Source organism: Crinia signifera, chromosome 6 (genome assembly GCF_055691185.1).
Source record: "Crinia signifera chromosome 6, ASM5569118v1, whole genome shotgun sequence".
Taxonomy (NCBI): domain Eukaryota; kingdom Metazoa; phylum Chordata; class Amphibia; order Anura; family Myobatrachidae; genus Crinia; species Crinia signifera.
The window spans coordinates 293,362,274-293,383,081 of record NC_139222.1 but is presented as its reverse complement, the minus strand read 5'-3'; the positions used below and the strand labels follow the sequence as shown (position 1 = coordinate 293,383,081).

The 20,808-nt window shown below is 55.1% G+C and overlaps 1 protein-coding gene across 1 annotated transcript in view; it reads left to right on the top strand.

Moving 5' to 3' along the window:
- LOC146009791 (synaptic vesicular amine transporter-like) overlaps positions 1 to 18,929 on the top strand; it is a 134,061-nt gene extending 115,132 nt beyond the window's left edge. Inside the window, exons 3-4 of the mRNA XM_083150251.1 lie at positions 479 to 824; positions 18,824 to 18,929. Of these exons, the coding sequence (XP_083006377.1) occupies positions 479 to 824; positions 18,824 to 18,929 (452 nt within the window). The remainder of the gene's footprint in view (positions 1 to 478; positions 825 to 18,823) is intronic.
- Positions 18,930 to 20,808: the final 1,879 nt, after the last annotated feature.

Genomic DNA, 20,808 nt, shown 5'->3' with positions numbered 1-20,808 from the left:
ACCCGTTCTCTGTACAATGCAGCTTAATCTGATAATCTCGTCAGCTACTATATGTATGGAGCGGGGTGCGGATGACATAACAGCCTAATATCGTGAATGCCCTCTATCGTCCTCCCACGGCACCGATGATATAGTTTTCTATATTAGCGGTCACGGGAATCGCCCCAGGGTGTACCCAGCATAAGTATTACAAAGCATAAAATATATTAGTCTCCTTAATGCTAATGGTGCGTGACAGCAACGCCCCCTCTTACTCCTCCCACTCCATATACAGAACTATCCGAAGCTTCGCGAGCTCCCTGTCTGGCCCACTTTGGGGAGGGAGATGGAAACTGGGCATCGCTGTAATCTGGTGCTGGGTAATATACATCCCAGGAGGACATTGTTATAGGGGTACAGTACATGAAGGGGGGGGGGGGTTACACCTCATGTACATACAGTAACCAGACATTGATTTACTGATCCTTTCTGTTCTCAGTGCCCATCATCCCCAGCTACCTGTACACCATGACAGAAGAATCAAATGTTCTCCAAGAGGGCCAGACCCGGCCGACAGATTCCAGTAGCTTCGCCACAATCTTCTCCTACTATGACAACAGCACTATGATCACAACAAATGTCACCGAGGGCTCAATCATGGTACCAACACCACCACATGCGCCCTTCAGTACGCCACCGACACCATCCAGCACACTGCCTCCGATTGACTGCCCCAAGGACGACTCAGCCTTACTGAATGAAAATGTCAAAGTTGGATTATTATTTGCATCAAAGGCAACTGTGCAACTACTCACTAATCCCTTCATAGGACCCTTAACCAACAGGTAAGAGTGGCAAAGTGACCAATAACACAGACCCAGCAGCTCTTCTTATCACCTGATACACATTGCACCCAGCAGCTCTTCTTATCACCTGATACACATTACACCCAGCAGCTCTTCTTATCACCTGATACACATTACACCCGGCAGCTCTTCTTGTCACCTGACCCACATTACACCCAGCAGCTCTTCTTATCACCTGATACACATTACACCCAGCAGCTCTTCTTATCACCTGATACACATTACACCCAGCAGCTCTTCTGATACATATTACACCAAACATCACTTCTTATCACCTGACACACATTACACCCGGCAGCTCCTCTTATCACCTGATACACCTTACACCGGCCAGCTCTTATTACCTGCTACACATTACACCCGACAGTTCTTCTTATCACCTGATATACATTATACCCTGCCAGCTCTTCTCATTACCTGATACACATTACACCCAGCAGCTCTTCTTATCACCTGATACACAATACACCCAGCAGCTCTTCTTATCACCTGACACACATTACACCCAGCAGCTCTTCTTATCACCTGATACACATTACACCCGGCAGCTCTTCTTATCACCTGATACACATTACACCCGGCAGCTCTTCTTATCACCTGATACACATTACACCCAGCAGCTCTTCTTATCACCTGATACACAATACACCCAGCAGCTCTTCTTATCACCTGATACACATTACACCCAGCAGCTCTTCTTATCACCTGATACACATTACACCCAGCAGCTCTTCTTGTCACCTGATACACATTACACCGGCCAGCTCTTCTTATTACCTGATACACATTACACCATTACACCCAGCAGCTCTTCTTATCACCTGATACACATTACACCCGGCAGCTCTTCTGGTCACCTGACCCACATTACACCCAGCAGCTCTTCTTATCACCTGATACACCTTACACCCTGCCAGCTCTTCTCATTACCTGATACACATTACACCCAGCAGCTTTTCTTATCACCTGATGTACATTACACCCAGCAGCTTTTCTTATCACCTGACACCCATTACACCAAGCATCTCATCTCATTAACTGACACACATTACACCCGGCAGCTCTTCTTATCACCTGATACACATTACACCCGGCAGCTCTTCTTATCACCTGATACACATTACACCCGGCAGCTCTTCTTGTCACCTGACCCACATTACACCCAGCAGCTCTTCTTATCACCTGATACACCTTACACCGGCCAGCTCTTCTTATTACCTGATATACATTACACCCTGCCAGCTCTTCTCATTACCTGATACACATTACACCCAGCAGCTTTTCTTATCACCTGATACACATTACACCAGCCAGCTCTTCTTATTACCTGATACACATTACACCCAGCAGCTCTTCTTATCACCTGATACACATTACACCCAGCAGCTCTTCTGATACATATTACACCAAACATCACTTCTTATCACCTGACACACATTACACCCAGCAGCTCCTCTTATCACCTGATACACCTTACACCGGCCAGCTCTTATTACCTGCTACACATTACACCCGACAGTTCTTCTTATCACCTGATATACATTATACCCTGCCAGCTCTTCTCATTACCTGATACACATTACACCCAGCAGCTCATCTTATCACCTGATACACAATACACCCAGCAGCTCTTCTTATCACCTGACACACATTACACCCAGCAGCTCTTCTTATCACCTGATACACATTACACCCGGCAGCTCTTCTTATCACCTGATACACATTACACCCGGCAGCTCTTCTTATCACCTGATACACATTACACCCAGCAGCTCTTCTTATCACCTGATACACAATACACCCAGCAGCTCTTCTTATCACCTGATACACATAACACCCAGCAGCTCTTCTTATCACCTGATACACATTACACCCAGCAGCTCTTCTTGTCACCTGATACACATTACACCGGCCAGCTCTTCTTATTACCTGATACACATTACACCATTACACCCAGCAGCTCTTCTTATCACCTGATACACATTACACCCGGCAGCTCTTCTTGTCACCTGACCCACATTACACCCAGCAGCTCTTCTTATCACCTGATACACCTTACACCGGCCAGCTCTTCTTATTACCTGATATACATTACACCCTGCCAGCTCTTCTCATTACCTGATACACATTACACCCAGCAGCTTTTCTTATCACCTGATGTACATTACACCCAGCAGCTCTTCTTATCACCTGACACACATTACACCCAGCAGCTTTTCTTATCACCTGATGTACATTACACCCAGCAGCTTTTCTTATCACCTGACACCCATTACACCAAGCATCTCATCTCATTAACTGACACACATTACACCCGGCAGCTCTTCTTATCACCTGATACACATTACACCCGGCAGCTCTTCTTATCACCTGATACACATTACACCCAGCAGCTCTTCTTATCACCTGATACACATTACACCCAGCAGCTCTTCTTATCACCTGATACACATTACACCCGGCAGCTCTTCTTATCACCTGATACACATTACACCCAGCAGCTCTTCTGATACATATTACACCAAACATCACTTCTTATCACCTGACACACATTACACCCGGCAGCTCCTCTTATCACCTGATACACATTACACCCTGCCAGCTCTTCTCATTACCTGATACACATTACACCCAGCAGCTTTTTTTATGACCTGATGTACATTACACCCAGCAGCTCTTCTTATCACTTTTTATAAATGGTCCCCTGGCCGAAACATAACTACCATGGCGGGTCAGCCCTGAACGCCGTACCAGGGGGAGTGGGAACCCCCATAAAAGTGCCATATATACACCACATGTCTGTGAGTGCATCTCATTAATAAAATAACTTTCATTTGTGTAAACAGTATTGCACCGGAGGTAGCACTTAAGGGTTTTGAATGATTCTTAAATACCTTTATGTTAAGGGAGCGAGTTGAAAATTTGCACCCTGTTACATTTGAGATGGTTATGTTATCTATGAGAAAACATCTTGGTTTTGGATGTGCAATTTTTTTGTCAGGTCAAAGTATACAAACGGCCTGTGTGATCAACTGTGTGTACGAAGGACCCGGCCATTGTGATCAGCTGAGTGTGTCCGATGGACCCGGCCAGTGTGATCAGCTGTGTGTGTCTGATGGACCCGGCCAGTGTGATCAGCTGTGTGCGTCTGATGGACCTGGCCAGTGTAATCAGCTGTGTGCATCTGATGGACCCGGCCAGTGTGATCAGCTGTGTGTGTCTGATGGACCCGGCCAGTGTGATCAGCTGTGTGCGTCTGATGGACCTGGCCAGTGTAATCAGCTGTGTGCATCTGATAGACCCGGCCTGTGTGATCAACTGTGTGTACGAAGGACCCGGCCATTGTGATCAGCTGAGTGTGTCCGATGGACCCGGCCAGTGTGATCAGCTGTGTGTGTCTGATGGACCCGGCCAGTGTGATCAGCTGTGTGTGTCTGATGGACCCGGCCAGTGTGATCAGCTGTGTGTGTGTCTGATGGACCCGGCCAGTGTGATCAGCTGTGTGCGTCTGATGGACCCGTCCAGTGTGATCAGCTGTGTGCGTCTGATGGACCCGGCCAGTGTGATCAGCTGTGTGTGTCCGATGGACCCGGCCAGTGTGATCAGCTGTGTGTCTGATAGACCCGGCCAGTGTGATCAGCTGTGTGTGTGTGTGATGGACCCGACCAGTGTGATCAGCTGTGTGTGTCCAATGGACCTGGCCAGTGTGATCAGCTGTGTGTGTCTGATGGACCCGGCCAGTGTGATCAGCCGTGTGTGTCTGATGGACCCGGCCAGTGTGATCAGCCGTGTGTGTCTGATGGACCCGGCCAGTGTGATCAGCCGTGTGTGTCTGATGGACCCGGCCAGTGTGATCAGCCGTGTGTGTCTGATGGACCCGGCCAGTGTGATCAGCCGTGTGTGTCTGATGGACCCGGCCAGTGTGATCAGCTGTGTGTGTCTGATGGACCCGGCCAGTGTGATCAGCTGTATGCGTCTGATGGACCCGGCCAGTGTGATCAGCTGTGTGTGTATAATGGAACCTGCCAGTGTGATCAGCTGTGTGTGTATAATGGAACCAGCCAGTGTGATCAGCTGTGTGTGTATAATGGACCAGGCCAGTGTGATCAGCTGTGTGTGTCTGATGGACCTGGCCAGTGTGATCAGCTGTGTGTGTCTGATGGACCCGGCCAGTGTGATCAGCTGTGTGTGTCTGATGGACCCGGCCAGTGTGATCAGCCGTGTGTGTCTGATGGACCCGGCCAGTGTGATCAGCTGTGTGTGTCTGATGGACCCGGCCAGTGTGATCAGCTGTATGTGTCTGATGGACCCGGCCAGTGTGATCAGCTGTGTGTGTATAATGGAACCTGCCAGTGTGATCAGCTGTGTGTGTATAATGGAACCAGCCAGTGTGATCAGCTGTGTGTGTATAATGGAACCAGCCAGTGTGATCAGCTGTGTGTGTATAATGGACCAGGCCAGTGTGATCAGCTGTGTGTGTCTGATGGACCTGGCCAGTGTGATCAGCTGTGTGTGTCTGATGGACCCGGCCAGTGTGATCAGCTGTGTGTGTCTGATGGACCCGGCCAGTGTGATCAGCCGTGTGTGTCTGATGGACCCGGCCAGTGTGATCAGCTGTGTGTGTCTGATGGACCCGGCCAGTGTGATCAGCTGTATGCGTCTGATGGACCCGGCCAGTGTGATCAGCTGTGTGTGTATAATGGAACCTGCCAGTGTGATCAGCTGTGTGTGTATAATGGAACCAGCCAGTGTGATCAGCTGTGTGTGTATAATGGACCAGGCCAGTGTGATCAGCTGTGTGTGTCTGATGGACCCGGCCAGTGTGATCAGCTGTGTGTGTCTGATGGACCCGGCCAGTGTGATCATCTGTGTGTCTGATGGACCCGGCCCGTGTGATCAGCTGTGTGTGTGTCCGATGGACCTGGCCAGTGTGATCAGCTGTGTGTGTCTGATGGACCCGGCCAATGTGATCAGCTGTGTGTGTCTGATGGACCCGGCCAGTGTGATCAGCTGTGTGTGTCTGATGGACCCGGCCAGTGTGATCAGCTGTGTGTGTCTGATGGACCCGGCCAGTGTGATCAGCTGTGTGTCTGATGGATCCCGGCCAGTGTGATCAGATGTGTGTGTACGATGGACCCGGCCAGTGTGATCAGCTGTGTGTGTATGATGGACCCGGCCAGCGTGATCAGCTGTGTGTGTGTCTGATGGACCCGGCCAGTGTGATCAGCTGTGTGTGTCTGATGGAACCAGGCAGTGTGATCAGCTGTGTGTGTCTGATGGACCGGGACAGTGTGATCAGCTGTGTGTGTCTGATGCACCTGACCAGCTGTGTGTGTCTGATGGACCTGGCCAGTGTGATCAGCTGTGTGTGTCTGATGGACCTGGCCAGTGTGATCAGCTGTGTGTGTCTGATGGACCTGGCCAGTGTGATCAGCTGTGTGTGTCTGATGGACCCGGCCAGTGTGATCAGCTGTGTGTGTCTGATGGACCCGGCCAGTGTGATCAGCTGTGTGTCTGATGGACCCGGCCAGTGTGATCAGCTGTGTGTGTGTGTGTCTGATGGACCCGGCCAGTGTGATCAGCTGTGTGTGTCTGATGGACCCGGCCAGTGTGATCAGCTGTGTGTGTCTGATGGACCCGGCCAGTGTGATCAGCTGTGTGTGTCTGATGCACCTGACCAGCTGTGTGTGTCTGATGGACCCGGCCGGTGTGATCAGCTGTGTGTGTATGATGGACCCGGCCAGTGTGATCAGCTGTGTGTGTGTCTGATGGACCCGGCCAGTGTGATCAGCTGTGTGTGTCTGATGGAGCCGGCCAGTGTGATCAGCTGTGTGTGTCTGATGGACCCGGCCAGTGTGATCAGCTGTGTGTGTGTCTGATGGACCCGGCCAGTGTGATCAGCTGTGTGTCTGATGGACCCGGCCAGTGTGATCAGTTGTGTGTGTGTGTCTAATGGACCCGGCCACTGTGATCAGCTGTGTGTGTCTGATGGACCCGGCCAGTGTGATCAGCTGTGTGTGTCTGATGGACCCGGCCAGTGTGATCAGCTGTGTGTGTGTCTGATAGACCCGGCCAGTGTGATCAGCTGTGTGTGTCTGATGGACCCGGCCAGTGTGATCAGCTGTGTGTGTCTGATGGACCCGGCCAGTGTGATCAGCTGTGTGTGTGTCTGATGGACCCGGCCGGTGTGATCAGCTGTGTCTGATGGACCCGGCCAGTGTGATCAGCTGTGTGTGTCTGATGGACCCGGCCAGTGTGATCAGCTGTGTGTGTCCGATGGACCCGGCCAGTGTGATCAGCAGTGTGTGTATGATGGACCCGGCCAGTATGATCAGCTGTGTGTGTCTGATGGACCCGGCCAGTGTGGTCAGCTGTGTGTGTGTCTGATGGACCCGGCCAGTGTGATCAGCTGTGTGTGTCTGATGGACCCGGCTAGTGTGATCAGCTGTGTGTGTCTGATGGACCCGGCCAGTGTGATCAGCTGTGTGTCTGATGGATCCCGGCCAGTGTGATCAGATGTGTGTGTACGATGGACCCGGCCAGTGTGATCAGCTGTGTGTGTATGATGGACCCGGCCAGTATGATCAGCTGTGTGTGTCTGATGGACCCGGCCAGTGTGGTCAGCTGTGTGTGTGTCTGATGGACCCGGCCAGTGTGATCAGCTGTGTGTGTCTGATGGACCGGGACAGTGTGATCAGCTGTGTGTGTCTGATGCACCTGACCAGCTGTGTGTGTCTGATGGACCAGGCCAGTGTGATCAGCTGTGTGTGTCTGATGAACCCGGCCAGTGTGATCAGCTGTGTGTGTCTGATGGACCCGGCCAGTGTGATCAGCTGTGTGTCTGATGGACCCGGCCAGTGTGATCAGCTGTGTGTGTCTGATGGACCCGGCCACTGTGATCAGCCGTGTGTGTGTCTGATGGACCAGGCCAGTGTGATCAGCTGTGTGTGTCTGATGAACCCGGCCAGTGTGATCAGCTGTGTGTGTCTGATGGACCCGGCCGGTGTGATCAGCTGTGAGTCTGATGGACCCGGCCAGTGTGATCAGCTGTGTGTGTTTGATGGACCCGGCCAGTGTGATCAGCTGTGTGTGTGTCTGATGGACCCGGCCAGTGTGATCAGCTGTGTGTCTGATGGACCCGGCCAGTGTGATCAGTTGTGTGTGTGTGTCTAATGGACCCGGCCACTGTGATCAGCTGTGTGTGTCTGATGGACCCGGCCAGTGTGATCAGCTGTGTGTGTCTGATGGACCCGGCCAGTGTGATCAGCTGTGTGTGTGTCTGATAGACCCGGCCAGTGTGATCAGCTGTGTGTGTCTGATGGACCCGGCCAGTGTGATCAGCTGTGTGTGTGTCTGATGGACCCGGCCGGTGTGATCAGCTGTGTCTGATGGACCCGGCCAGTGTGATCAGCTGTGTGTGTCTGATGGACCCGGCCAGTGTGATCAGCTGTGTGTGTCCGATGGACCCGGCCAGTGTGATCAGCAGTGTGTGTATGATGGACCCGGCCAGTATGATCAGCTGTGTGTGTCTGATGGACCCGGCCAGTGTGGTCAGCTGTGTGTGTGTCTGATGGACCCGGCCAGTGTGATCAGCTGTGTGTGTCTGATGGACCCGGCTAGTGTGATCAGCTGTGTGTGTCTGATGGACCCGGCCAGTGTGATCAGCTGTGTGTCTGATGGATCCCGGCCAGTGTGATCAGATGTGTGTGTACGATGGACCCGGCCAGTGTGATCAGCTGTGTGTGTATGATGGACCCGGCCAGTATGATCAGCTGTGTGTGTCTGATGGACCCGGCCAGTGTGGTCAGCTGTGTGTGTGTCTGATGGACCCGGCCAGTGTGATCAGCTGTGTGTGTCTGATGGACCGGGACAGTGTGATCAGCTGTGTGTGTCTGATGCACCTGACCAGCTGTGTGTGTCTGATGGACCAGGCCAGTGTGATCAGCTGTGTGTGTCTGATGAACCCGGCCAGTGTGATCAGCTGTGTGTGTCTGATGGACCCGGCCAGTGTGATCAGCTGTGTGTCTGATGGACCCGGCCAGTGTGATCAGCTGTGTGTGTCTGATGGACCCGGCCACTGTGATCAGCCGTGTGTGTGTCTGATGGACCAGGCCAGTGTGATCAGCTGTGTGTGTCTGATGAACCCGGCCAGTGTGATCAGCTGTGTGTGTCTGATGGACCCGGCCGGTGTGATCAGCTGTGAGTCTGATGGACCCGGCCAGTGTGATCAGCCGTGTGTGTGTCTGATGGACCCGGCCAGTGTGATCAGCTGTGTGTGTCTGATGGACCCGGCCGGTGTGATCAGCTGTGTGTGTGTCTGATGGACCCGGCCGGTTTGATCAGCTGTGTGTGTCTGATGGACCCGGCCAGTGTGATCTGCTGTGTGTCTGATGGACCCGGCCAGTGTGATCAGCTGTGTGTGTGTCTGATGGACCCGGCCAGTGTGATCAGCTGTGTGTGTCTGATGGACCCGGCCAGTTTGATCAGCTGTGTGTGTCTGATGGACCCGGCCAGTGTGATCAGCTGTGTGTCTGATGGACCCGGCCAGTGTGATCAGCTGTGTGTGTGTCTGATGGACCCGGCCAGTGTGATCAGCTGTGTGTGTCTGATGGACCCGGCCAGTTTGATCAGCTGTGTGTGTATGATGGACCCGGCCAGTGTGATCAGCTGTGTGTATGTGTGTGATGGACCCGGCCAGTGTGATCAGCTGTGTGTGTCTGATGGACCCGGCCAGTGTGATCAGCTGTGTGTGTCTGATGGACCCGGCCAGTGTGATCAGCTGTGTGTGTGTCTGATGGACCCGGCCAGTGTGATCAGCTGTGTGTGTCTGATGGACCCGGCCAGTTTGATCAGCTGTGTGTGTATGATGGACCCGGCCAGTGTGATCAGCTGTGTGTCTGATGGACCCGGCCAGTGTGATCAGCTGTGTGTGTGTGTGATGGACCCGGCCAGTGTGATCAGCTGTGTGTGTCTGATGGACCCGGCCAGTGTGATCAGCTGTGTGTGTCTGATGGACCCGGCCAGTGTGATCAGCTGTGTGTGTGATGGACCCGGCCAGTGTGATCAGCTGTGTGTGTCCGATGGACCCGGCCAGTGTGATCAGCAGTGTGTGTCTGATGGACCCGGCCAGTGTGATCAGCTGTGTGTGTCTGATGGACCCGGCCAGTGTGATCAGCTGTGTGTGTCCGATGGACCTGGCCAGTGTGATCAGCTGTGTGTGTCTGATGGACCCGGCCAGTGTGATCAGCTGTGTGTGTGTGTCTGATGGACCCGGCCAGTGTGATCAGCTGTGTGTGTCCGATGGACCCAGCCAGTGTGATCAGCTGTGTGTCTCATGGACCCGGCCAGTGTGATCAGCTGTGTGTGTCTGATGGACCCGGCCAGTGTGATCAGCTGTGTGTGTCTGATGGACCCGGCCGGTGTGATCAGCTGTGTGTGTCTGATGGACCCGGCCGGTGTGATCAGCTGTGTGTGTGTCTGATGGACCCGGCCAGTTTGATCAGCTGTGTGTGTCTGATGGACCCGGCCAGTGTGATCTGCTGTGTGTCTGATGGACCCGGCCAGTGTGATCAGCTGTGTGTGTGTCTGATGGACCCGGCCAGTGTGATCAGCTGTGTGTGTCTGATGGACCCGGCCAGTTTGATCAGCTGTGTGTGTCTGATGGACCCGGCCAGTGTGATCAGCTGTGTGTCTGATGGACCCGGCCAGTGTGATCAGCTGTGTGTGTGTCTGATGGACCCGGCCAGTGTGATCAGCTGTGTGTGTCTGATGAACCCGGCCAGTGTGATCAGCTGTGTGTATGTGTGTGATGGACCCGGCCAGTGTGATCAGCTGTGTGTGTCTGATGGACCCGGCCAGTGTGATCAGCTGTGTGTGTCTGATGGACCCGGCCAGTGTGATCAGCTGTGTGTCTGATGGACCCGGCCAGTGTGATCAGCTGTGTGTGTGTGTGATGGACCCGGCCAGTGTGATCAGCTGTGTGTGTCTGATGGACCCGGCCAGTGTGATCAGCTGTGTGTGTCTGATGGACCCGGCCAGTGTGATCAGCTGTGTGTGTGATGGACCCGGCCAGTGTGATCAGCTGTGTGTGTCCGATGGACCCGGCCAGTGTGATCAGCAGTGTGTGTCTGATGGACCCGGCCAGTGTGATCAGCTGTGTGTGTCTGATGGACCAGGCCAGTGTGATCAGCTGTGTGTGTCCGATGGACCTGGCCAGTGTGATCAGCTGTGTGTGTCTGATGGACCCGGCCAGTGTGATCAGCTGTGTGTGTGTGTCTGATGGACCCGGCCAGTGTGATCAGCTGTGTGTGTCCGATGGACCCAGCCAGTGTGATCAGCTGTGTGTCTCATGGACCCGGCCAGTGTGATCAGCTGTGTGTGTCTGATGGACCCGGACAGTGTGATTAGCTGTGTGTGTCTGATGGACCTGGCCAGTGTGATCAGCTGTGTGTCTCATGGACCCGGCCAGTGTGATCAGCTGTGTGTCTGATGGATCCCGGCCAGTGTGATCAGCTGTGTGTGTGTCCGATGGACCCGGGCAGTGTGATCAGCTGTGTGTGTATGATGGACCCGGCCAGTGTGATCAGCTGTGTGTGTGTCTGATGGACCCGGCCAGTGTGATCAGCTGTGTGTGTGTGTCTGATGGACCTGGCCAGTGTGATCAGCTGTGTGTGTCTGATGGACCCGGCCAGTGTGATCAGCTGTGTGTGTCTGATGGACCCGGCCAGTGTGATCAGCTGTGTGTGTGTGTCAGATGGACCCGGCCAATGTGATCAGCTGTGTGTGTCTGATGGACCCGGCCAGTGTGATCAGCTGTGTGTGTCTGATGGACCCGGCCAGTGTGATCAGCTGTGTGTCTGATGAACCCGGCCAGTGTGATCAGCTGTGTGTCTGATAGACCCGGCCAGTGTGATCAGCTGTGTGTGTCTGATGGACCCGGCCAGTGTGATCAGATGTGTGTGTACGATGGACCCGGCCAGTGTGATCAGCTGTGTGTGTCTGATGGACCCGGCCAGTATGATCAGCTGTGTGTGTCTGATGGACCCGGCCAGTGTGGTCAGCTGTGTGTGTGTCTGATGGACCCGGCCAGTGTGATCAGCTGTGTGTGTCTGATGGAACCGGCCAGTGTGATCAGCTGTGTGTGTGTGATGGACCCGGCCAGTGTGATCAGCTGTGTGTGTCTGATGCACCTGACCAGCTGTGTGTGTCTGATGGACCCAGCCAGTGTGATCAGCTGTGTGTGTCTGATGGACCCGGCCAGTGTGATCAGCTGTGTGTGTCTGATGGAACCGGCCAGTGTGATCAGCTGTGTGTGTCTGATGGACCCGGCCAGTGTGATCAGCTGTGTGTGTCTGATGGACCCGGCCAGTGTGATCAGCTGTGTGTGTATGATGGACCCGGCCAGTGTGATCATCTGTGTGTCTGATGGACCCGGCCCGTGTGATCAGCTGTGTGTGTGTCCGATGGACCTGGCCAGTGTGATCAGCTGTGTGTGTCTGATGGACCCGGCCAATGTGATCAGCTGTGTGTGTCTGATGGACCCGGCCAGTGTGATCAGCTGTGTGTGTCTGATGGACCCGGCCAGTGTGATCAGCTGTGTGTGTCTGATGGACCCGGCCAGTGTGATCAGCTGTGTGTCTGATGGATCTCGGCCAGTGTGATCAGATGTGTGTGTATGATGGACCCGGCCAGTGTGATCAGCTGTGTGTGTCTGATGGACCCGGCCAGTGTGATCAGCTGTGTGTGTCTGATGGACCCGGCCAGTGTGGTCAGCTGTGTGTGTGTCTGATGGACCCGGCCAGTGTGATCAGCTGTGTCTGTCTGATGGACCCGGCCAGTGTGATCAGCTGTGTGTGTCTGATGGAACCGGCCAGTGTGATCAGCTGTGTGTGTCTGATGGACCGGGACAGTGTGATCAGCTGTGTGTGTCTGATGCACCTGACCAGCTGTGTGTGTCTGATGGACCTGGCCAGTGTGATCAGCTGTGTGTGTCTGATGGACCCGGCCAGTGTGATCAGCTGTGTGTGTCTGATGGACCCGGCCAGTGTGATCAGCTGTGTGTCTGATGGACCCGGCCAGTGTGATCAGCTGTGTGTGTGTGTGTCTGATGGACCCGGCCAGTGTGATCAGCTGTGTGTGTCTGATGGACCCGGCCAGTGTGATCAGCTGTGTGTGTCTGATGGACCCGGCCAGTGTGATCAGCTGTGTGTGTCTGATGCACCTGACCAGCTGTGTGTGTCTGATGGACCCGGCCGGTGTGATCAGCTGTGTGTGTATGATGGACCCGGCCAGTGTGATCAGCTGTGTGTGTGTCTGATGGACCCGGCCAGTGTGATCAGCTGTGTGTGTCTGATGGAGCCGGCCAGTGTGATCAGCTGTGTGTGTGTTTGATGGACCCGGCCAGTGTGATCAGCTGTGTGTGTCTGATGGACCCGGCCAGTGTGATAAGCTGTGTGTGTCTGATGGACCCGGCCAGTGTGATCAGCTGTGTGTCTGATGGACCCGGCCAGTGTGATCAGTTGTGTGTGTGTGTCTAATGGACCCGGCCACTGTGATCAGCTGTGTGTGTCTGATGGACCCGGCCAGTGTGATCAGCTGTGTGTGTCTGATGGACCCGGCCAGTGTGATCAGCTGTGTGTGTGTCTGATAGACCTGGCCAGTGTGATCAGCTGTGTGTGTCTGATGGACCCGGCCAGTGTGATCAGCTGTGTGTGTCTGATGGACCCGGCCAGTGTGATCAGCTGTGTGTGTGTCTGATGGACCCGGCCGGTGTGATCAGCTGTGTCTGATGGACCCGGCCAGTGTGATCAGCTGTGTGTGTCTGATGGACCCGGCCAGTGTGATCAGATGTGTGTGTACGATGGACCCGGCCAGTGTGATCAGCTGTGTGTGTATGATGGACCCGGCCAGTATGATCAGCTGTGTGTGTCTGATGGACCCGGCCAGTGTGGTCAGCTGTGTGTGTGTGTGATGGACCCGGCCAGTGTGATCAGCTGTGTGTGTCTGATGGAACCGGCCAGTGTGATCAGCTGTGTGTGTCTGATGGACCCGGCCAGTGTGATCAGCTGTGTGTCTGATGGACCCGGCCAGTGTGATCAGCTGTGTGTGTGTGTGATGGACCCGGCCAGTGTGATCAGCTGTGTGTGTCTGATGGACCCGGCCAGTGTGATCAGCTGTGTGTGTCTGATGGACCCGGCCAGTGTGATCAGCTGTGTGTGTGATGGACCCGGCCAGTGTGATCAGCTGTGTGTGTCCGATGGACCCGGCCAGTGTGATCAGCAGTGTGTGTGTCTGATGGACCCGGCCAGTGTGATCAGCTGTGTGTGTGATGGACCCGGCCAGTGTGATCAGCTGTGTGTGTCCGATGGACCCGGCCAGTGTGATCAGCAGTGTGTGTCTGATGGACCCGGCCAGTGTGATCAGCTGTGTGTGTCTGATGGACCCGGCCAGTGTGATCAGCTGTGTGTGTCCGATGGACCTGGCCAGTGTGATCAGCTGTGTGTGTCTGATGGACCTGGCCAGTGTGATCAGCTGTGTGTGTGTGTCTGATGGACCCGGCCAGTGTGATCAGCTGTGTGTGTCCGATGGACCCAGCCAGTGTGATCAGCTGTGTGTCTCATGGACCCGGCCAGTGTGATCAGCTGTGTGTGTCTGATGGACCCGGCCAGTGTGATTAGCTGTGTGTGTCTGATGGACCTGGCCAGTGTGATCAGCTGTGTGTCTCATGGACCCGGCCAGTGTGATCAGCTGTGTGTCTGATGGATCCCGGCTAGTGTGATCAGCTGTGTGTGTGTCCGATGGACCCGGGCAGTGTGATCAGCTGTGTGTGTATGATGGACCCGGCCAGTGTGATCAGCTGTGTGTGTGTCTGATGGACCCGGCCAGTGTGATCAGCTGTGTGTGTGTGTCTGATGGACCTGGCCAGTGTGATCAGCTGTGTGTGTCTGATGGACCCGGCCAGTGTGGTCAGCTGTGTGTGTGTCTGATGGACCCGGCCAGTGTGATCAGCTGTGTGTGTCTGATGGAACCGGCCAGTGTGATCAGCTGTGTGTGTGTGATGGACCCGGCCAGTGTGATCAGCTGTGTGTGTCTGATGGACCGGGACAGTGTGATCAGCTGTGTGTGTCTGATGCACCTGACCAGCTGTGTGTGTCTGATGGACCCAGCCCGTGTGATCAGCTGTGTGTGTCTGATGGACCCGGCCAGTGTGATCAGCTGTGTGTGTCTGATGGAACCGGCCAGTGTGATCAGCTGTGTGTGTCTGATGGACCCGGCCAGTGTGATCAGCTGTGTGTGTCTGATGGACCTGGCCAGTGTGATCAGCTGTGTGTGTGTGTCTGATGGACCCGGCCAGTGTGATCAGCTGTGTGTGTCTGATGGACCCGGCCAGTGTGATCAGCTGTGTGTGTATGATGGACCCGGCCAGTGTGATCAGCTGTGTGTGTATGATGGACCCGGCCAGTGTGATCAGCTGTGTGTGTATGATGGACCCGGCCAGTGTGATCATCTGTGTGTCTGATGGACCCGGCCTGTGTGATCAGCTGTGTGTGTGTCCGATGGACCTGGCCAGTGTGATCAGCTGTGTGTGTCTGATGGACCCGGCCAATGTGATCAGCTGTGTGTGTGTCTGATGGACCCGGCCAGTGTGATCAGCTGTGTGTGTCTGATGGACCCGGCAGTGTGATCAGCTGTGTGTGTCTGATGGACCCGGCCAGTGAGATCAGCTGTGTGTGTCTGATGGACCCGGCCAGTGTGATCAGCTGTGTGTGTCTGATGGACCCGGCCAGTGTGATCAGCTGTGTGTGTCTGATGGATCCCGGCCAGTGTGATCAGATGTGTGTGTACGATGGACCCGGCCAGTGTGATCAGCTGTGTGTGTATGATGGACCCGGCCAGTGTGATCAGCTGTGTGTGTCTGATGGACCCGGCCAGTGTGGTCAGCTGTGTGTGTGTCTGATGGACCCGGCCAGTGTGATCAGCTGTGTGTGTCTGATGGAACCGGCCAGTGTGATCAGCTGTGTGTGTCTGATGGACCGGGGACAGTGTGATCAGCTGTGTGTGTCTGATGGACCTGGCCAGTGTGATCAGCTGTGTGTGTCTGATGGACCCGGCCAGTGTGATCAGCTGTGTGTGTCTGATGGACCCGGCCAGTGTGATCAGCTGTGTGTCTGATGGACCCGGCCAGTGTGATCAGCTGTGTGTGTGTGTGTCTGATGGACCCGGCCAGTGTGATCAGCTGTGTGTGTCTGATGGACCCGGCCAGTGTGATCAGCTGTGTGTGTCTGATGGACCCGGCCAGTGTGATCAGCTGTGTGTGTCTGATGCACCTGACCAGCTGTGTGTGTCTGATGGACCCGGCCGGTGTGATCAGCTGTGTGTGTGTGTGTATGATGGACCCGGCCAGTGTGATCAGCTGTGTGTGTGTCTGATGGACCCGGCCAGTGTGATCAGCTGTGTGTGTCTGATGGAGCCGGCCAGTGTGATCAGCTGTGTGTGTCTGATGGACCCGGCCAGTGTGATCAGCTGTGTGTGTGTTTGATGGACCCGGCCAGTGTGATCAGCTGTGTGTGTCTGATGGACCCGGCCAGTGTGATAAGCTGTGTGTGTCTGATGGACCCGGCCAGTGTGATCAGCTGTGTGTCTGATGGACCCGGCCAGTGTGATCAGTTGTGTGTGTGTGTCTAATGGACCCGGCCACTGTGATCAGCTGTGTGTGTCTGATGGACCCGGCCAGTGTGATCAGCTGTGTGTGTCTGATGGACCCGGCCAGTGTGATCAGCTGTGTGTGTGTCTGATAGACCCGGCCAGTGTGATCAGCTGTGTGTGTCTGATGGACCCGGCCAGTGTGATCAGCTGTGTGTGTCTGATGGACCCGGCCAGTGTGATCAGCTGTGTGTGTGTCTGATGGACCCGGCCAGTGTGATCAGCTGTGTGTGTGTCTGATGGACCCGGCCGGTGTGATCAGCTGTGTCTGATGGACCCGGCCAGTGTGATCAGCTGTGTGTGTCTGATGGACCCGGCCAGTGTGATCAGATGTGTGTGTACGATGGACCCGGCCAGTGTGATCAGCTCTGTGTGTATGATGGACCCGGCCAGTATGATCAGCTGTGTGTGTCTGATGGACCCGGCCAGTGTGGTCAGCTGTGTGTGTGTCTGATGGACCCGGCCAGTGTGATCAGCTGTGTGTGTCTGATGGAACCGGCCAGTGTGATCAGCTGTGTGTGTCTGATGGACCGGGACAGTGTGATCAGCTGTGTGTGTCTGATGCACCTGACCAGCTGTGTGTGTCTGATGGACCTGGCCAGTGTGATCAGCTGTGTGTGTCTGATGGACCCGGCCAGTGTGATCAGCTGTGTGTGTCTGATGGACCCGGCCAGTGTGATCAGCTGTGTGTGTACGAAGGACCCGGCCATTGTGATCAGCTGTGTGTGTGTGTCTGATGGACCCGGCCAGTGTGATCAGCTGTGTGTGTCTGATGGACCCGGCCAGTGTGATCAGCTGTGTGTGTGTGTCTGATGGACCCGGCCAGTGTGATCAGCTGTGTGTGTCTGATGGACCCGGCCAGTGTGATCAGCTGTGTGTGTCTGATGGACCCGGCCAGTGTGATCAGCTGTGTGTGTCTGATGCACCTGACCAGCTGTGTGTGTCTGATGGACCCGGCCGGTGTGATCAGCTGTGTGTGTCTGATGGAGCCGGCCAGTGTGATTAGCTGTGTGTGTCTGATGGACCCGGCCAGTGTGATCAGCTGTGTGTGTGTGTCTGATGGACCCGGCCAGTGTGATCAGCTGTGTGTATCTGGTGGACCCGGCCAGTGTGATCAGCTGTGTGTGTCTGATGGGCCCGGCCAGTGTGATCAGCTGTGTGTGTCTGATGGACCCGGCCAGTGTGATCAGCTGTGTGTGTCTGATGGACCCGGCCAGTGTGATCAGCTGTGTGTGTCCGATGGACCCGGCCAGTGTGATCAGCTGTGTGTGTCCGATGGACCCGACCAGTGTGATCAGCTGTGTGTGTCTGATGGACCCGGCCAGTGTGATCAGCTGTGTGTCTGATGGACCCGGCCAGTGTGATCAGCTGTGTGTGTCTGATAGACCCAGCCAGTGTGATCAGCTGTGTGTGTCTGATAGACCCAGCCAGTGTGATCAGCTGTGTGTGTGTGTGATGGACCCGGCCAGTGTGATCAGCTGTGTGTGTCTGATGGGCCCGGCCAGTGTGATCAGCTGTGTGTGTCTGATGGACCCGGCCAGTGTGATCAGCTGTGTGTGTCTGATGGACCCGGCCAGTGTGATCAGCTGTGTGTGTCCGATGGACCTGGCCAGTGTGATCAGCTGTGTGTGTCCGATGGACCCGACCAGTGTGATCAGCTGTGTGTGTCTGATGGACCCGGCCAGTGTGATCAGCTGTGTGTGTGTGTGATGGACCCGGCCAGTGTGATCAGCTGTGTGTGTCTGATGGACCCGGCCAGTGTGATCAGCTGTGTGTGTCCGATGGACCCGGCCAGTGTGATCAGCTGTGTGTGTCCGATGGACCCGGCCAGTGTGATCAGCTGTGTGTGTCTGATGGACCCGGCCAGTGTGATCAGCTGTGTGTGTCTGATGGCCCCGGCCAGTGTGATCAGCTGTGTGTGTCTGATAGACCCAGCCAGTGTGATCAGCTGTGTGTGTACGATGGACCCGGCCAGTGTGATCAGCTGTGTGTGTCTGATGGACCCGGCCAGTGTGATCAGCTGTGTGTGTGTCTGATGGACCCGGCCAGTGTGATCAGCTGTGTGTGTCTGATGGACCCGGCCAGTGTGATCAGCTGTGTGTGTCTGATGGACCCGGCCAGTGTGATTAGCTGTGTGTGTCTGATGGACCCAGCCAGCGTCTACCTGAATATGGCTTCAATGTGTATGCGGGGGTACATTGCCGACGAAACACTGCCGACACACCTGTGATAGGTAATAACTAATAAGGCCTCTGACCGTTTTGTTTTTCTTACAGGATCGGCTATCAAATGCCAATGTTTGCTGGATTCTGCATCATGTTCCTGTCCACAGTCAGTAAGTGCCCCCTCCCATACTGCAATGTGTACTGTGTGGGGTACTAGTGCCGGGGTGGGGGAGGGGTGCTGGATTCTGCATCATGTTCCTGTCCACAGTCAGTAAGTGCCCCCTCCCATACTGCAATGTGTACTGTGTGGGGTACTAGTGCCCGGGTGGGGGAGGGGTGCTGGATTCTGCATCATGTTCCTGTCCACAGTCAGTAAGTGCCCACTCCCATACTGCAATGTGTACTGTGTGGGGTACTAGTGCCCGGGTGGGGGAGGAGTGCTGGATTCTGCATCATGTTCCTGTCCACAGTCAGTAAGTGCCCCCTCCCAGACTGCAATGTGTACTGTGTGGGGTACTAGTGCCCGGGTGGGGGAGGGGTGCTGGATTCTGCATCATGTTCCTGTCCACAGTCAGTAAGTGCCCCCTCCCATACTGCAATGTGTACTGTGTGGGGTACTAGTGCCCGGGTGGGGGAGGGGTGCTGGATTCTGCATCATGTTCCTGTCCACAGTCAGTAAGCGCCCCCTCCCATACTGCAATGTGTACTGTGTGGGGTACTAGTGCCCGGGTGGGGGAGGGGTGCTGGATTCTGCATCATGTTCCTGTCCACAGTCAGTAAGTGCCCCCTCCCATACTGCAATGTGTACTGTGTGGGGTACTAGTGCCCGGGTGGGGGAGGGGTGCTGGATTCTGCATCATGTTCCTGTCCACAGTCAGTAAGTGCCCCCTCCCATACTGCAATGTGTACTGTGTGGGGTACTAGTGCCCGGGTGGGGGTGGGGTGCTGGATTCTGCATCATGTTCCTGTCCACAGTCAGTAAGTGCCCCCTCCCATACTGCAATGTGTACTGTGTGGGGTACTAGTGCCCGGGTGGGGGAGGGGTGCTGGATTCTGCATCATGTTCCTGTCCACAGTCAGTAAGTGCCCCCTCCCATACTGCAATGTGTACTGTGTGGGGTACTAGTGCCCGGGTGGGGGAGGGGTGCTGGATTCTGCATCATGTTCCTGTCCACAGTCAGTAAGTGCCCCCTCCCATACTGCAATGTGTACTGTGTGGGGTACTAGTGCCCGGGTGGGGGAGGGGGTGCTGGATTCTGCATCATGTTCCTGTCCACAGTCAGTAAGTGCCCCCTCCCATACTGCAATGTGTACTGTGTGGGGTACTAGTGCCCGGGTGGGGGAGGGGTGCTGGATTCTGCATCATGTTCCTGTCCACAGTCAGTAAGTGCCCCCTCCCATACTGCAATGTGTACTGTGTGGGGTACTAGTGCCCGGGTGGGGGAGGGGTGCTGGATTCTGCATCATGTTCCTGTCCACAGTCAGTAAGTGCCCCCTCCGATACTGCAATGTGTACTGTGTGGGGTACTATTGCCCGGGTGGGGGAGGGGTGCTGGATTCTGCATCATGTTCCTGTCCACAGTCAGTAAGTGCCCCCTCCCATACTGCAATGTGTACTGTGTGGGGTACCAGTGCCCGGGTGGGGGAGGGGTGCTGGATTCTGCATCATGTTCCTGTCCACAGTCAGTAAGTGCCCCCTCCCATACTGCAATGTGTACTGTGTGGGGTACCAGTGCCCGGGTGGGGGAGGGGTGCTGGATTCTGCATCATGTTCCTGTCCACAGTCAGTAAGTGCCCCCTCCCATACTGCAATGTGTACTGTGTGGGGTACTAGTGCCCGGGTGGGGGAGGGGTGCTGGATTCTGCATCATGTTCCTGTCCACAGTCAGTAAGTGCCCCCTCCCATACTGCAATGTGTACTGTGTGGGGTACTAGTGCCCGGGTGGGGGAGGGGTGCTGGATTCTGCATCATGTTCCTGTCCACAGTCAGTAAGTGCCCCCTCCCATACTGCAATGTGTACTGTGTGGGGTACTAGTGCCGGGGTGGGGGAGGGGTGCTGGATTCTGCATCATGTTCCTGTCCACAGTCAGTAAGT